The following is a 15,012-nucleotide window of genomic DNA, read 5'->3' on the forward strand; positions in this document are numbered from 1 at the left end:
CGGGCGGAGCCCGTGTCGTGGGGCGGGGGGGCGGCCCCGGCGCGGTCCCACGTGCGCGTGACGCCGGCGGCGCCGGGAGCGCGGCGGAGCTGCGGGGAGCGGCGCGGGGCCGTGCAGCCCCCGGCCATGCAGCCCCCGGCGGCCTCCCCCGGGCCCGCCGCCCCGGCCGGGGCCGAGCTGCTGCGGTGGCAGTGGCGGGAGGTGCAGGCGCCCTGCCTGGTGGCCGCCTGGATCCTGGTGGCCAGCCTGGCCAAAATCGGTGAGTGTACCCCCCTCTCCCCTCCTCTGGTCCTCCGGGGCTCCGGGAGCAGCTGCGCACACCGCCGGGGCAGGCAGGGTGGGATGCGGCATCCCCGGTGGGCACGGGGGTGTCTGGGGCGAGGGATGCCACTGTGTGCCACGACATGGGTCAGGGGGTCAAATGGCCAGAGCCTGGCTGGTCGACATTGTCAGCTGGGCTGCGGTGGCCTCGCACGACCCCACACCACATCCGGCATCCTCTTCCGTGGGATGATGAGTGGTGACAAGGTGAAGGTGCAGCCCAAGGGACAATGTGGGAGCCCAGAGCCTGTTTTCCCTGCAAGGGATGGACCGATGGGTGCAGAGGAGGGAGGGTTCAGGAGACGAGGAGCTGAGCAGAGATGCCCGACAGGATGTCCCATGCCTCAGCAGCTGGCACAGCACCCACCATCAGCAGGGCTGGAAGCCATTTGACCCCCTCAGCCCTGGGAAGGGCTTGGTGATGCCAGTGTTGGACAAGATGTGTCCCCAGCAGTGTGGGGACAGGTCCATCCCTGTGGACCCCTCCAGTGGGTCATTCCAGATCCTCGTGCTCCCCAGCACAGGACCACGCAGCTGGGGGGAGGCTCCGCCGCAAGAGGCTGCGTGGGAAGGTGCAAGGAGGATGCGAGTGAGCTGCCGCAGGGCTGTGCCCCCCACTGGTACCTGGGGTACTGCGTGTGGGTGCCAAGCAGGGTCCCCATAGGGCTGGTCCCCCACAGTACCTCTGCCTGCTGTGCTGGGTGCAGGGGACAAGGCTGTGACCTTGAGGCAGGTTTCCTCCCTGGGGGCCCTGATGGGGGCACGGCCCCCCTGACAGGGGTGTGAGCTCCCTTTTAGTTTGGAGCCAGCTCAAGAAATGTGGGTTCAGAGTTAGGCTGGGGAGTCTCTGAACACCCAGGGCCAGCAGCAGCCCTAGGGACACGGGGGACAACTACAGCTGTGACTGCCAGCTGGCTTCTGCCTCTCCCAAGCATCATCAAAACCACTGCCGTGGACCTTGTGCTTCTCTCCTTCTTTGTCTTCTGCAAGGGAGACCTAAAGCATTGCAAGGAATTAACTAAAGGGTGTCATGAGCCTAAAAATACAACCCTATGTCTGCAGCTGTGCCACCTCCAGCTGCTGAGCACGTCCCTCCTACCTGCAGAAGATCAGAGAGAGGATTTCTTTCCCTGGCTCTTATTTTATTTTCTCAAACATTCCTCTGGAGCTGCTCCCAGGGTGCTTTTCCTTGTTGTGCTCCCCCTGTCCGCTTGCCTTTGCCCCAGCAGTTCCAGCAGGGGCATGGGGGCCTGAGCTGGGGTCATTCCCAAACCCCCAGCCCCATCACGTCTTCCAGGCCTGAGGCGAGTTGATGGCCACTCTCCCTCTCCATCTGGGAGGCACAGCCTCGATGGTTGGTAGCTCTGAGCTGCCTGGCTCAGCACATCTGGTAAGTCTGATGGATACTCAGAGCCTGGAGCTGCAAGCAACACCCAGACCTGGAAGCAGGTCTGCAGACCGCACCACAGCAGTGGGGTCCCCAGGGCACAGGGGACGCCCACGGAGGAGCTAGAGCTGGGGGCAGAGGATGTCGGGGAGCAGAGGGGGCTGTGCCAGCTGTGGATATCAGGCGTAGGCTGGCGCAGAGAAGCCGTTGTGGTTGCGGCGCTGGGCTGCCAGCTCGCAGCCCTGTGACTGCAGGGGAGGAAGCGGCCCCGCGCCTGGGCGATGGGGAAATGACACTGCGGGCTCTGTTCTTGGAGGCGGTCACGATGCCGGGGTGCCCTGAGCCAGCAAACGCCTGGGGAGGGGAAAAGCTGGCCTTGGGTGTTGCCTTCCTGCGCAGTGAGGCATCACCCGGGCTTTGCTGCCTTTTCTGTACTTGGTCGGAGCACGGATCTGCTTGAACAGGATGTGAGGAAGAAGGAAATGAAGGACCCAAACCTGCTTCTCACCCACAGCTGCCCCATGGGCAGAGGTTTGCTGGCAGACAGATGTTTTTCCACCCAGCAGTATCACCATGGGTTGCAACCCTCTCTCCTTGCAGCACATGCTCCATTGACCCCATTGCTTGTGGCACCGTCACCTCTGTCCCCAGCTGCTTGTGTCTTGGTTCAGGTCTTTCCCCATTTCCCAAGCACTGGAGAAGCAGAGCAGCTTTTGGCTTTGAGTCTTCCCAATGGCAAATCCTACATTATGGATGCCTGAGCATGGATTATGGCTCTGAAGTTAATTCACATGTGGCTAAGTTACTGTTGCTGTGGGAACCTTTAATGCTGAAATCCTTGATTAGTGCGTGTAAAATTAGAGCTCATTCTGCCCGTCCCCGCTGCCTGCTCCCTGCGGCACAGAGGAGCTCGTGTGCTGTCATTTGCTGGGGAGGGTGGCAGCATCCCCCCACAGCCAGGGGATTTTTGGACAAGTAGGGTCTTTCCCATTGATGCTGCTCCCTCCTTTGCCCAAGTTTTTGGCTCAAGGGACAGAACAATGGAGGTAGGAGTCATGACCCCGTGCCCCCATAGCATCTCTGTGGGCTCTCCCAGGTCTCTCCAGCCAAGCCAGGGCAGAACTCTGCAGCACGGGGAGTGCAGATGGGTTGACAGAGCGGGGAGCTGGGATCTTGGCAATGCTCCTGAGCGTGCAGAAAATGGGTTGGACGCCTCGTTCCCTACTTGAAAACTTCAGAGCTTTCTTCCTGTGGGTGGAAAGCAGTTTCACAGCGTGCTTCAGGCACTGAGCGAGCGCCATTCACCCACTGGTGCTGCTTTCCCTGGGCTCGCGTGGGGTGAACAGGGCTCTGCCATGGCATGTGCAGTCATTTAGCAGGAATTTGTCCGGGCTGAAGCTCAGCCTTTGCTTGAAGGGCTGTAGTGTCCATGTCGCCGCTGCCTCCGCGGCTGAATGGCAGCGCTGGCAGAGAGTGGAGGCAGCTGGGGATGCGGGGGATGCTCAAGGCAGCTGGGCATGAGGGGGATGCTTCAGGCTCTGCGGCCAGGGTGCTTGGCTGCAAAGCGATGGCAAAGCCTTGGCCCCATGTGCTCTGCAGCTCTTACCCCTTGAGGATGTTGGCGATGAAGCTGCAGATTGCGCTGCCCGTGCCGGCTGTGGCAGTGTTCCTGGTGTGTTATGGCAGGGGAGTGGTGCTGGGGCTTGCCAGGATGGCATGGACAGGGCTTACCATGCCAAGGAGTAGCACAGGTTGCTGTGGAGGTCTCAATGAGAGAAATAAGTGGCCCTTAGCCTGCATGTTCAGTAGTGGGCTCAAAGATGTTGTCTCTGGTTAGCAACTAGATCTTTGACATTACATTTTCTCCTCTGTTTCAGTGCCTAGCTGCAGTGAAGGAAAGTATATCAGCTAAGAGGTGTCAGGAAAGGAGAAAGGGAATATATCGGGAGGCCATGACCTCAGTTGCCAGGGTATCCGCATCTCAGGGACACTGAGACATATCCCAGAAGGGACAGAGCAGGACTGGGACAGGTTCAGAGGAGAATGACAAGGGCATAAAGACATGGAAACCTACTGAAATCTGGTCCTGGGCTCCTGTCCAGGTCTATGCCACTGGAAGCAGGACTCTGGGCTAGGCAGAGCTTATGGTCTCTCCAAGGGGGTTCCTAAGGAGGGAAGAAGCCAAGTGACCTAGGGCTGACATGTGGCCACAGCACGGCTTGCTTTCTGATGGGGTGACTTGGCACAAGCAATGGGCACCTTTAATTCAGCTAAAGGGCTTTATGGACTGGGTTTGGGGTTGGCAGCAGGGCTGGGCTTGCAGCCAAGTGATGGCTGAGAGGCTGCCCTGATGTCCCTTGTACCTGCTCAAGGACAGAGGTGGCTCTGGAAGTGCCTGGAGGAACCCACTCCCCAGGAGGAGGTTTCTTTGTCTGGTGGCCAAGTCATGCTACAGAGCTCAGCTGGATGTCATAAGCAGTGGTAGAACTCAACGATGAGGGGGCAAAACTGCTATGACCCTCAACAGCCTTTCCCCAAGCACTGCCCTTTGGGGAGTGGCAGACACACAGCACCCTACACTAGGGAGGAGAAATCCGCAGGGATGGGGGGGTTGCCCACCTGGAAGCTGGAATGATTTGAGATTACACAAGATGCCCTAGCCTTGGGGACAAGGCTGTCTGGAGGAGCAAGTCCCCTATGCTGGCTGGTGTGACATCCTGCTGGCTTGTGCCTGAGCTGCATGCTCCCTGCCACATTGCTGATGGATGAATACCAGGGCTTACACTGCTTGCTTTAAAAAAAAAATACCGTGTTCCACAGCAGTTTAATATTTGGACCAGACCTTTCATGGAACAAACAGATTATTCAAAGCATCTCTAAATCTGCAGCTCCCGTGCACCTGGTTTTTGCATGCCGGTGGGTTAGCTGGTGCTGAGGAATGTTGTGCTCTGGCACAGAGCGGCTGACTGGCCTGTGCTGCAGTGGTTTGCACGCTGCGTGCGATGAGGAGCGACGCATACAGACGCAGGCAGAGATGCACACAGAGTTCTTGTTAGCAGCGAGAACAGAGCTAGGCAGAGCTGAGCCAGGCTGAGCTGATTTTTATTAACAGTCCTCAGTTTATAGGTTTGCAGATACAGGGCTGGACCAAGAGGTTAGACAGGGTGTTTTTTCAAAAAATGTTGTCCCAAACACACCACACTCATGTTGTGACTGTTTTCAGTCACATTCCCATGCATATCTTGTGGGCAGCGTTCCGACCCACTCATTCACACGCTCAGGTCCAACATTCACACATCATACATATGGGGGTGGTTTTCCAACCCGAGATATCATTCTCACTGGCCTGGGCTATCACTCCTTACACTCACAAAAAACATACTTCTGTATAACCTGTCCAAGGCTATTTAGCTGGAACTGCACATCCTGCCATTCCCACAAGGTGCTGCTCCATCTGCTTGCTCAGATGGCTGTGAACAAGGTCACCTCATTGCCAGGGCTGAGCATCCTCATCTGTGAGTGGGGTAACGTGTCCCGGTGAACCAGGATGCCTTCGCTTGAATAGAATCTGGCATTGCTTGTGACACTGTGAATATACTCGCTGGCTGCCTTTTTTCTTTTAAGCACAGATGCCAGAGGCCATAAAACCCAAAATGCGCTGCTGTTTGGCTTGGTAGACAGTGGCTGGAGAAGAGAGGAAGATCCCAAAAAGTTGGGGGCTGAAATCCTGACCTGGGAGCTAGCTGGAAGGTCTTCTGGGCATACATAGCCACGAAGCAGCCTTAGGTTCTCCCCTGTCCATCCCAGGGTCCATCATGCATCAGCCAACCTTTCCATGGAGCCTCTGAGTCTGAGATGCTCTGTCCATATGATCATTTGGCTGAGGATTGCGTTCTTCTTTTCCTTCTAGTTTTCCATCTGTCAAGGAAGGTGACATCCATCGTCCCAGAGAGCTGCCTCCTCATCCTGCTGGGGCTGGGCCTGGGGGGCATCGTGTTGGCCGTGGCAAAGAAAGCCGAGTACCAGCTGGAGCCCAACATGTTCTTCCTCTTCCTTCTGCCCCCCATCGTCCTAGACTCAGGCTACTTCATGCCCAGCCGGCTGTTCTTCGACAACATCGGTGCCATCCTCACCTACGCGGTGGTGGGCACGCTCTGGAACTCCTTCACCACCGGTGCTGCACTCTGGGGGCTGCACCAAGCTGGGCTCATGGGTGGGTGCACAGGGCTGCCTGTCTTGGGCCACATCCCCAAAAAGATGGGTTGGAGGTGCAAAGCACCCCCAAGTTCAGAGCCTGCTGCCTGACCCTGCTGTGGATTCCCACGAATTATAGCAGGAGAGGGGTCCTGGTGTCCTGGCAGGACCATCAAGCATGTGGGATAAATGGACCCTGCTTGGCACTGGGCTGACTCATGTCTTTGCTATTTTTGTGGCTGACCTTGGCCAGCTTGGCTGGCTCACTGCTGTGTTCCCTGTCCTTGGCTGGAGCCACTGGCCCTGGCTGGCCTGGGCTGTGTTTTGAGCTCTCCTGAGCCCTGAGGAACTGCTTGATACCTGGACCTGAGATGGAGCTGCTGAGCCTCCTCCAGTGCACACCTGCCAGAGGGACAGCGATACATCTGGGTGCCAAAGAGGGACATCCAAGCCCTGCTCCCCTCATGCTGCAGCAAGGATGTGCTGAGCCCCGTGTTACCTGGGGGACCTGGGAGGTCTGGGAGCACTCCTGTGCTCAGCCTGCTGCACTCCAAGTTGGGATGCTGCAGCCAAGTCACTGGGAGCAGACGAGGGACAGGCTTGTTTTGGCCTGGTGACTGGGGCTCTGGGGCAGGTGGTCCACCTGAGCATGGTCCTTCTGTCCTAGCAGATCCAGGCATCGAAGCTGGGCTGATGGATTTCCTGCTCTTCGGCAGTCTCATCTCAGCTGTGGACCCTGTGGCAGTGCTGGCCGTTTTTGAAGAGGTCCATGTAAATGAGACCCTCTTCATCATCGTGTTTGGCGAGTCTCTCCTGAATGATGCTGTCACTGTGGTGAGTTGAAGTTTGGGGGACCCTAATGTGAAGCATGACTTGGGCGGGTGACATCCCCAAGCTGTAGACAGACCCATGCCATGCTCTCTTGGTCTTTTCTTTCTCCTGGTCCTGGGGGACTTTGCCTGCCAAGATAAGCTGTGTCATCTGGCAGATTTGGGGCAGGTGATGCCTCTTCTGCAGGGTCCATCCTGCCCGCAGGTGCTGTCCCTCTCAAGGCAGGGCAATACCCTGCCTTCCCCAAGGGATCTGCCTTGCCTGCAGGTGCTGTACAAGGTTTTCAACTCTTTTGTGGAGCTGGGCCCAGCACGCATCCATGCCATGGACTACGTGAAGGGGGTAGGTGAGTATGAGCCCCGCCAGCTCCTCTTCCTCTGGAAAAGTCTGGGGGCAACCACAGGTTCTGTGGAGTGGGGACTGAGCACCACAGCTCTTTCATCTCCATCCCAGTCGTCACATGCCAGCCATCATCATGGGTGCTTTGGTGGGGACCTGGGTGGGAGCACAAGGCTTGGCCAAGCCAGTGTGGTATGGCCATGGGCCACAGGAGCTGGGTTCACTTGCTTATGGTGCAAATGAGGCTGGACATGAGGAAGAAATTTTTTACAATGAGGGTGGTGAAACACAGGAGCAATTTGCCCAGAGAGGTGGTGGATGCCCCATTCCTGAAGACATCCCAGGCCAGGCTGGACGGGGCTCTGAGCAACCTGACCTGGTGAAGATGTCCCTGCTCATTGCTTTGAAGGTCCCTTCTAACCCAAACTATTCTGTGATTCTATGATTCTATGAGTTTTCTCCCACCACCAGCCTCCTTCTTTCTGGTGAGCCTCGGGGGCACGGCTGTGGGGCTGCTCTTTGCCTTCCTCCTGGCCCTGATCACACGGTTCACCAAGCGTGTGCGCATCATCGAGCCGCTCTTCGTCTTCCTCCTGGCCTATGTTGCATACCTGGCTGCCGAGATGGTCTCACTCTCCTCCATCCTTGCGTGAGTAATGGGGTGTCCCCTGGGGGGAGTCCTGGAAATTAGGGGTGCAGTTCTGAGTAGCAAGAGGCAGCGAGCAGACCCACTCCTCCTCCCACTGTAGGGTCATGCCAGCTTCTTCTGCCCCTCTGCAGAGTCACCTTCTGTGGGATCTGCTGCAAGAAATACGTGGAAGCCAACATCTCCCAGAAATCCCGCACAACGGTCAAGTACACCATGAAGACACTGGCCAGCAGCTCAGAGACCATCATCTTCATGTTTCTGGGCATCTCAGCTGTGGACACCTCCAAGTGGGCATGGGACACAGCACTGGTGCTGGGCACCCTGTTCTTTATCCTGCTTTTCAGAGCTGTGGGTCAGTTTGCCCTGCTGTGCTTGTGGCCGGTAGCATGCAGCCCCTTTCATGCCAAAAAGTGGTATTCCCCAAGAAAGGCTGAGGCGTGAGGCCAGCCATAGCTCCTGGCTGGGGTTTTGCCCCATCTCCAGGAGCAGGCAGGGCTCTGCCAGCATCCCAGGCCTTCTCCTTCTTCCCTAGGTGTTGTCCTCCAGACCTGTGTGCTCAACCGCTTCCGCCTCATCCCTCTGGACAGGATTGACCAGGTGGTCATGTCATATGGTGGCCTCCGTGGGGCCGTGGCCTTTGCTCTGGTCATCCTGCTGGACAGGGCGAAGGTGAAAGCCAAGGACTACTTTGTGGCAACAACTATCGTGGTGGTGTTCTTCACTGTCATTGTGCAGGTGAGGATGGGCACCATGCCCTCCTCCAGCACTGCCCTCTTCTCCAGAGCTGGCCTGGGGGCCAGACAGGTGCTTGGGGATGTGCTTGGGGCAAATAACCTCTTTTCAAATGACCTTTGGTCCTTGATGCCTCCTGGCACCCTATCCGTCACCAAGCTGGTGTGTAGGACCACTGTGGTGACTGTCAGGATGGTGGGGCAGTGGCCCACGTTGTTTGCCCATTGGCCTCTTGTTCTGGCACTGGCTCCAAGAGCAGCACTAGTGTGTGCCTGGCCAGGCTGTTCTCTTTACAAAGCTTTTGATAGAATCATAGAATCATTTTGGTTTGAAGAGACCCTCAGGATAATTGAGTTCAACTGTTAACCCAACACTGGCACTAACCGTGTCCCTAAGAACGTCATCTCTGTGTCTTTTAAACCCCTCCAGGCAAGGTGCCTCCACCACTGCCCCAGGCAGCCTGCTCCAATGCCTGACAACCCTTTCAATGAAGAAATTTTTCCCAATATCCAATCTAAAACTGCCCTGGCACAACTTGGGGCCATTTTATCTTGTCCTATCACATGTTACTTGGGAGAACAGGCCAACACTCTCCATGCTGCAACTTCCTTTCAGATAGTTGTAGAGCGTGATGATGGCCCCTGGCTCTGGGGCTCCTGCTTGGGAAGGGGAGTGCACGGCAGATGGACACAAGCCTAGGGGAAGGGGGATTGAGGGGGCACAACATGGTCTCCGCCTGATGTGACACAGGACCATCGCCCAGGTCCCAGACACAGGGGTTTGGGTTGATAGGGTCACACGTGGCTGGCACAGCTGCTGTCTCTGGTCACTTCATGCTGCTTCTGCTCCCTGTGCACCAGCCATGTACCCTCTCGCCCTCCCAGTCTTTCCCTTTGCCTTCTCCTGCCATTCCAGGGCCTCACCATCAAACCCCTGGTGACATGGCTGAAGGTGAAGTGCAGTGACCACCACAAGCCCACACTGAACGAGGAGCTGCATGAGCACGTAGGTGCTGTCACTGGGGATGTCCCAGGTCCCTGCACTGCCAGGGCTGGGCGAGGGTGATGCATGGCCTCAGCACCCCTGGGGAACCCGCAGTCTTGCCACTGCTCTCACCCTCTTCTCCTTGCTCAAGGCCTTTGACCACATCCTAGCAGCGGTGGAGGACATTGTGGGACACCACGGCTACCATTACTGGCGGGACAAGTGAGTATCTTGCCCAGGATCATCTGCCAGCCATCAGGTGGGTGGGGGACATGTGCCAGCTATGGGGACATCGCAGGGTCCCTGCTGGAGGACACCCCTGCTCTAGGCAGGGCAGCAGAACCAGGAAGGCTTTATGTCTGTCCATCAGTCGATCTGGAAGGGGACCTTCTGCCTGCTGTTGTGCAGCAGACTGAGGTCCCAAAAGCATCCCAGAGAGAGGTTGGGCAGGTGTGGTGGGGGATGCTGTGAGAACTGGCATTGCTTGCCCACGCCAGAGCTGCTGGGGGGCCATGGGGTGTACATGGTGGTGGTGATGGCCCTGTGCCTCCCCATGGATGGAGCTGCGCTGGGCACTGAGGAAGGAACAGCCCTGTGAAGCCTGGGCAGTGTTTATCTGCAGGACAGTGACAGGAAAAGGATGGGAAAATCCTGTTTCCTGGAGGCAAAACATTCCAGCGGGGCAGCCGCCCCCATCCCGCTTCCATTGCCTCCCACAGACCCACTGGTCTCTGGCTTCCTCTTGGGTGGGAACAAAGGGTCCGCGTGCCCCCTCCCCACTGGCTTTCCCTGGCAGCGTGTCCCCGGGCACAGCCAGGTCCTGCATGCCCAGCCTGCTTTTGCCATGCTTGGACACTCTCAACCTTGCATGGGCAGGGGGTCCCTGGCTGTGATACCCCATGGGAATTAAACTGCCTGTGTCTTCACATCATGGCAGGTGGGAGCAGTTCGACAAGAAGTACCTGAGCCAGCTCCTGATGCGGAAATCTGCCTACAGGCTGCGGGATGAGATCTGGGATGTTTACTACAAGCTGAATATCCGTGATGCTATCAGCTTTGTTGACCAGGTTGGGGCACGTGGTGGGGCTGTGTGGCAGGATGGTCCTGATGAGCTGGCTGGCGTGGGTGGCCATACCCCCCTGTATGACCACACGTGTACCCTCTGGCCAGGCAGTGGGGACCCCCCAGCCCAGCTGGGTCCTTGTTGCCCCAATGCCAGCCTTGTCCTCCCAGGGTGGCCACGTGCTCTCAGCTGCCAAACTGGCGCTGCCCTCCATGCCCAGCCGCACATCCATGTCAGAGTCATCAGTCACAAACCTCCTGTGAGTAGCAGCATCCCTCTGAGCCCCTGGGCAGACCTCACTGGACCCTCACAGCTGCCCTCTTCCCTGGGGGGTGTCTTGTACCAGGGCTGGAGGGATGCAGGCATGGAGCCCAACATCTCCATCTCCCCGCAGGAGGGAGAGCGGGAGCGGCGCCTGCCTGGACCTGCAGGTGATCGACACGGTGCGGAGTCGCCGGGACAAGGAGGACGCTGCCATGCACCACGTGCTGCGAGGGAGCCTCTACAAGCCCCGCCGGCGGGTGAGCGCTCCCCGGCCGTGGCGTGCAGCTGACCCCAAGGGTAGCAGCACTTGTAAGAGGAGCAGGGATGGAGGACGCTCTGTCGGGCTAGCTGCTCACCCTGTGTCTCTTTGCCTCTCCCTCGGCCAGTACAAGGCCAGCTACAGCCGTCACTTCATCTCTCCAGATAAACAAGAGCGCCAAGATAAAGAAATCTTCCGTCAGAACATGAAGAGGCGTCTGGAGACCTTCAAGTCCACAAAGCACAATGTCTGCTCCTCCAAGAGCAAGGCCAGGCTGAAAGAAAAGGGCAGGAAAAAGGCAAGTGCTCCTCAACCTCCTGCTCCCTTCCTAGCTCTGAGATTTGGCCTCTCCCAGGATGCATACAGTGAGGTCCTTTGGGGTAGAGGTGAGGTGCTGCAGGGCATTGGCAGCTCCAAAGCCAGCGGGGAGAGCGGCTCATCTCATCTCAGCATCTCATCTCATCTCAATCTCATCTCAGTCCTGCATATGCTCCACATGAGCACGTGGGTGTCACGTGTCCACGTGTCCCCACCACGTCAGCACTGCCGTGGGGTCACTCCTCCCTGGCCAAAGCAGTCCCAAGCCGTGGAGGAGCTCCATTTTTGTTTTCCAAGAGTGCTCAGTGTGAAGTAGCCTGAATGTTGGTGCAGATCCAGGTTCAAAAGTGTGGCACTGCATTTTAAATTTATTCTTGGGTGTCTTCTCTCATTTGGAGGCTTTTGAAGCCATTGCAGCTGAGCAGTTTGTTGTAGGGCCGCAAAGACCCAGCATCTAAGGACTAGGAACCACTGACTGCCAGCTGCCATCTCGCTGGGGTGGGAATCTGTGGCCCTGGGGTTACCCTGGCTTGCAATGGTCACCTGGGTTGGGATTATGGGTTTGCATGGGACAGGTCCCAGCCAGTCCCTCTTCCTTCACAGAAGAACATCTCTCTGACCAGCGACGCTCCCAATGGGAAGACACACAGAAATGTCCCCTGGCAGGAGGCGGGTAAGACCAATGGCAGGTGAGGTTTGTAGGTCCTGGCGAGGGGACCTGGTGGGCTGGGATGGAGCAACCCGCTATGCCTGCCCACTGCCAGCTCGGTGGCACAACAGCACCCAGGGTTGCACCAGCAACAAGTCCTTCTCCGCTGGGTGCAGTCCTTCCTCCACCATGTGCCACATCCTCCAAACCAACTTCCTCCATCTGACTTAGCTCCTGTCCTGGTGATGGTCAGCTCAGAGGAGGAGGAGAGTGATAGCTCAGAGACAGAGAGAGAGGATGACGAAGGGATCGTATTCATCGCTCGAGCCACCGATGAGGTTCTTCAGGGAAAGACAACTCCTGGTAGGCACCGGTGCTCCTGTGCCAGGGCAGCTGCCATTGGGCAGCTCATCCTTCCTCCACCTGGGGAGCAAAACTGACTTGGTCTGGGCAATACCATAGTCAGCAGAGCATGTATGGGATAATCACTCTTCTGTGTGGCTCTGGAGGCATGGCAGAGCATCCCTGAGCTTCCTGGTGGCTCTGCATCCCTGGGCCAGCTGGCCATCCGATGGTGGTTGGTTCTGCAGTGTTTGCAGGGCCCAGGGAGAGAGCAAGAGCTGTGCAAGATCCCTCTCACTGTCTCTCTTTCTGCACCCCCAGGCAGCCTGGATGTCTGCCCCAGCCCCTGTATCATCCCGCCATCACCCACCTTGGCAGAGAAGGAGCTGCCATGGAAAGGAGACCAGGCTGATCTGGCTGTTTACGTCTCCTCGGAGACCACCAAAATCGTGCCAGTGGATATGCAGAAGGCGTGGAACCAAAGCATCTCATCCCTGGAGAGCATCGCTTCCCCACCAGGCATCGAGAGCGGACCTCAGCACAGGAGATTTGCCTGCCCTGTGCTGGAAGAGCAACCCCAGTCTGCGAACCAAGCCATGTCAGAGCAGAGCTCCTGCTTCCAGTTCCCCAGCCACATCTCTAAGAGCGGCCGGTCGCAGAGCGACAGCAGCCCTGATGGTGCTGAGCAGCAGGAGCTGCAGCCTTTGATGGCCATGGAGGAGCAGGGCAGGATGGTGCCCACCACGGAGCCCAGGTGGCTGATGTTCAACAGAGCGAGCCACCTCTGAGGCAGGATGGGGAAGGGACTGGGGGCTGCGGACAGGCTGTGACTCGCTGACTGCTCTGCTGTCTTGCGATGCAAAGCTTGTGTGTGTCTCCATAACCTCTAGGAGCAGCAGGAGAACCCAGTACTTCTCCAGGATCTGCATTCCAAGGTGGGCTTTGCCCATACACCTACTGATGCAAAACTGGTTGATAATTGGGCTTTTGGCTGCAACAGTAGGTACCAGCCCCCACCCACCTAGGGAGGCACAGACCCCAAACCTCATTCTTTCTCTCTGGTCCCTACACATCTCTGCAGCTGGGAGGCCAGAGATGTTCTTCCCAGGGACTGGACTCAATCCCATCATGGCTGTGCTGCCCTGAGGTGCGGGTGTGCTGGCTCATGGATGCACGAGAATGAGCTGATCTCCAGCCTGGCTGTGAGTAGGAGACCTCTGGGGAGAGGGCTGCAAGCAGTGGCCAGTGCACGAGAGCCCATCCACGTCCAGCGACTGAGCCATTGACTTCAAGGTGGCCACAGTGCTGGTTCCTCACAGCATGCATGGAGCTCAGCCAGGAGGGCAGAGATGGGCTCCTCACCATGGCAGCTCTACGTTCTCCGGGTTATAGAGGTACCACAGATGCAAGGCCATGACCTTCTCAGGACTGGGAGCAGTGCTCCTGGGGTTTGGCTCCACCAGGAGCCGGACTAGTGAACCTGTACGCACAGGGACTCCTCTAGCAGCCAACGTGCTGTGCCAGCCTCACACCTATTGTCTGGATGTGTTTCCAATAGTTGCGGTGTTCATCTTTCTGGTTTTGCTAGGAGGCAGCTGCCCTGCACAGCATTCTTGGCATTTATTCTGCCCACATCCCAGTGCCTCCAGTTGCCTGGGCCCCATCAGCTGGGAGGGCTGGTCATGGTGTGAGGAGTGGAGCCAGCAGCAGGTATGAATGTACACCAGGAAAACGGGTGATGGGTGAGAGCTGAGTGCACCTTCAAAGGTCTGTCCCCACCACCTGCCTCCCAGCCACCCCTGGTCCCTCCTAAGAAGGTGGTGGGACCTGGTGGCAATGGCCCACACAGGGAATTATTCCTGCTGTGAGCACAAGGGCCAAGAATTTCTCCCCAAGAACTACTCAGCATGTGAAAGCTCAGCACAGCAGCTGGGCACTAGCAACACAGGAGGGTTGGGGATGCACCTTTTAGGGAAGAACGGGGATTTGGGCTGTTAATGCCCCAAAGCAGGTAAATAACTGCCTGTTCCAGCTATGTGGGCATGCTGAGATGGCAGGTGTCAAGGGGACATGGAGATGCATGGGGTGAGGGAGCCCAGCATAGGGCAAGCAACCTGCTGGTACCCCTGGTATAGTCAGCAGGGCTCAGTGAAGGCCTTTCTGCTCTGTACTTGTCCCACCAGATGAGCATGAGGTTTTTAAAAGGTTTTTCTATAGTTTTGCATTTCTGGTATGCCTTATTCTGGTTTTGATTTCTGATATTGGGCCATACTAAATCTCTAGCTGGGTCAGTGTTTTCTGTAGCCATGGGCACAACAAATGACTCAAGACTTAATATCTTATTTGCAAGAATATTGTTTTAATGTGAAAATATATGCAGAGTATTTTGTAATGTTCAATAAACAGATTTGGAGCAGGCATCATGGGCTGGTCTCTCTGCTGTTTGGGAACCTCTGCACATCTTGATTCCTGCAGCTCCTGGTTGGGTTCTCCCTTGCAGGCACCATGTCCTTGTGCTTCTCTGCTCTTCTCCACCCAAGGCCACAGCCCCCTTTACAGACTCGCTGTGCCTAACTGGATTTCCTAGTTTCAATAATGTTTGCGGAAAATATGACATTCTTTCCAAAGAGAAGCTTGCCTGCCGCCGTTGGCAGGCCGTGCCTCCGGGAGCAGCCAGCAG

General features: G+C 57.1%; 1 protein-coding gene across 3 annotated transcripts; it reads left to right on the plus strand.

The window, feature by feature from the left end:
• Window positions 1-27: 27 nt before the first annotated feature.
• SLC9A5 (solute carrier family 9 member A5) lies at window positions 28-14,752 on the plus strand. 3 transcript variants are annotated; one of them, XM_082062888.1, is made up of 16 exons: window positions 30-259; window positions 5,619-5,921; window positions 6,573-6,736; window positions 7,001-7,079; window positions 7,544-7,721; window positions 7,853-8,073; window positions 8,254-8,456; window positions 9,369-9,458; window positions 9,589-9,659; window positions 10,375-10,504; window positions 10,671-10,759; window positions 10,895-11,073; window positions 11,188-11,321; window positions 11,945-12,014; window positions 12,222-12,353; window positions 12,654-14,752. In XM_082062888.1, the coding sequence occupies exons 1-16, from the start codon at window positions 127-129 to the stop codon at window positions 13,118-13,120; spliced, it is 2,643 nt and encodes an 880-aa protein (XP_081919014.1). In that variant the 5' UTR covers window positions 30-126; the 3' UTR covers window positions 13,121-14,752. The 3 variants fall into 3 exon arrangements, with proteins under 3 accessions (XP_081919016.1, XP_081919014.1, XP_081919015.1); XM_082062889.1 differs by having other exon boundaries at window positions 32-259; window positions 10,895-11,021; window positions 11,151-11,321; XM_082062890.1 differs by lacking the exon at window positions 5,619-5,921 and having other exon boundaries at window positions 28-259; window positions 10,895-11,021; window positions 11,151-11,321.
• Window positions 14,753-15,012: the final 260 nt, after the last annotated feature.

The sequence above is a fragment of the Streptopelia decaocto genome, assembly GCF_964273445.1.
Source record: "Streptopelia decaocto genome assembly, chromosome: 11".
In the NCBI taxonomy this organism is placed as follows: Eukaryota; Metazoa; Chordata; class Aves; order Columbiformes; family Columbidae; genus Streptopelia; species Streptopelia decaocto.

What these genes read in the sequence shown, in the direction of transcription:
- SLC9A5 (XM_082062888.1), top strand. Translation starts at nt 127, where the DNA reads ATGCAGCCCCCGGCGGCCTCCCCCGGGCCCGCCGCCCCGGCCGGGGCC. An exon ending in TACCATTACTGGCGGGACAA is followed by an intron (nt 9,660 to 10,374) that starts GTGAGTATCTTG and finishes ACATCATGGCAG; the next exon opens with GTGGGAGCAGTTCGACAAGA. An exon ending in CCCCAAGGGTAGCAGCACTT is followed by an intron (nt 11,074 to 11,187) that starts GTAAGAGGAGCA and finishes TCATCTCTCCAG; the next exon opens with ATAAACAAGAGCGCCAAGAT.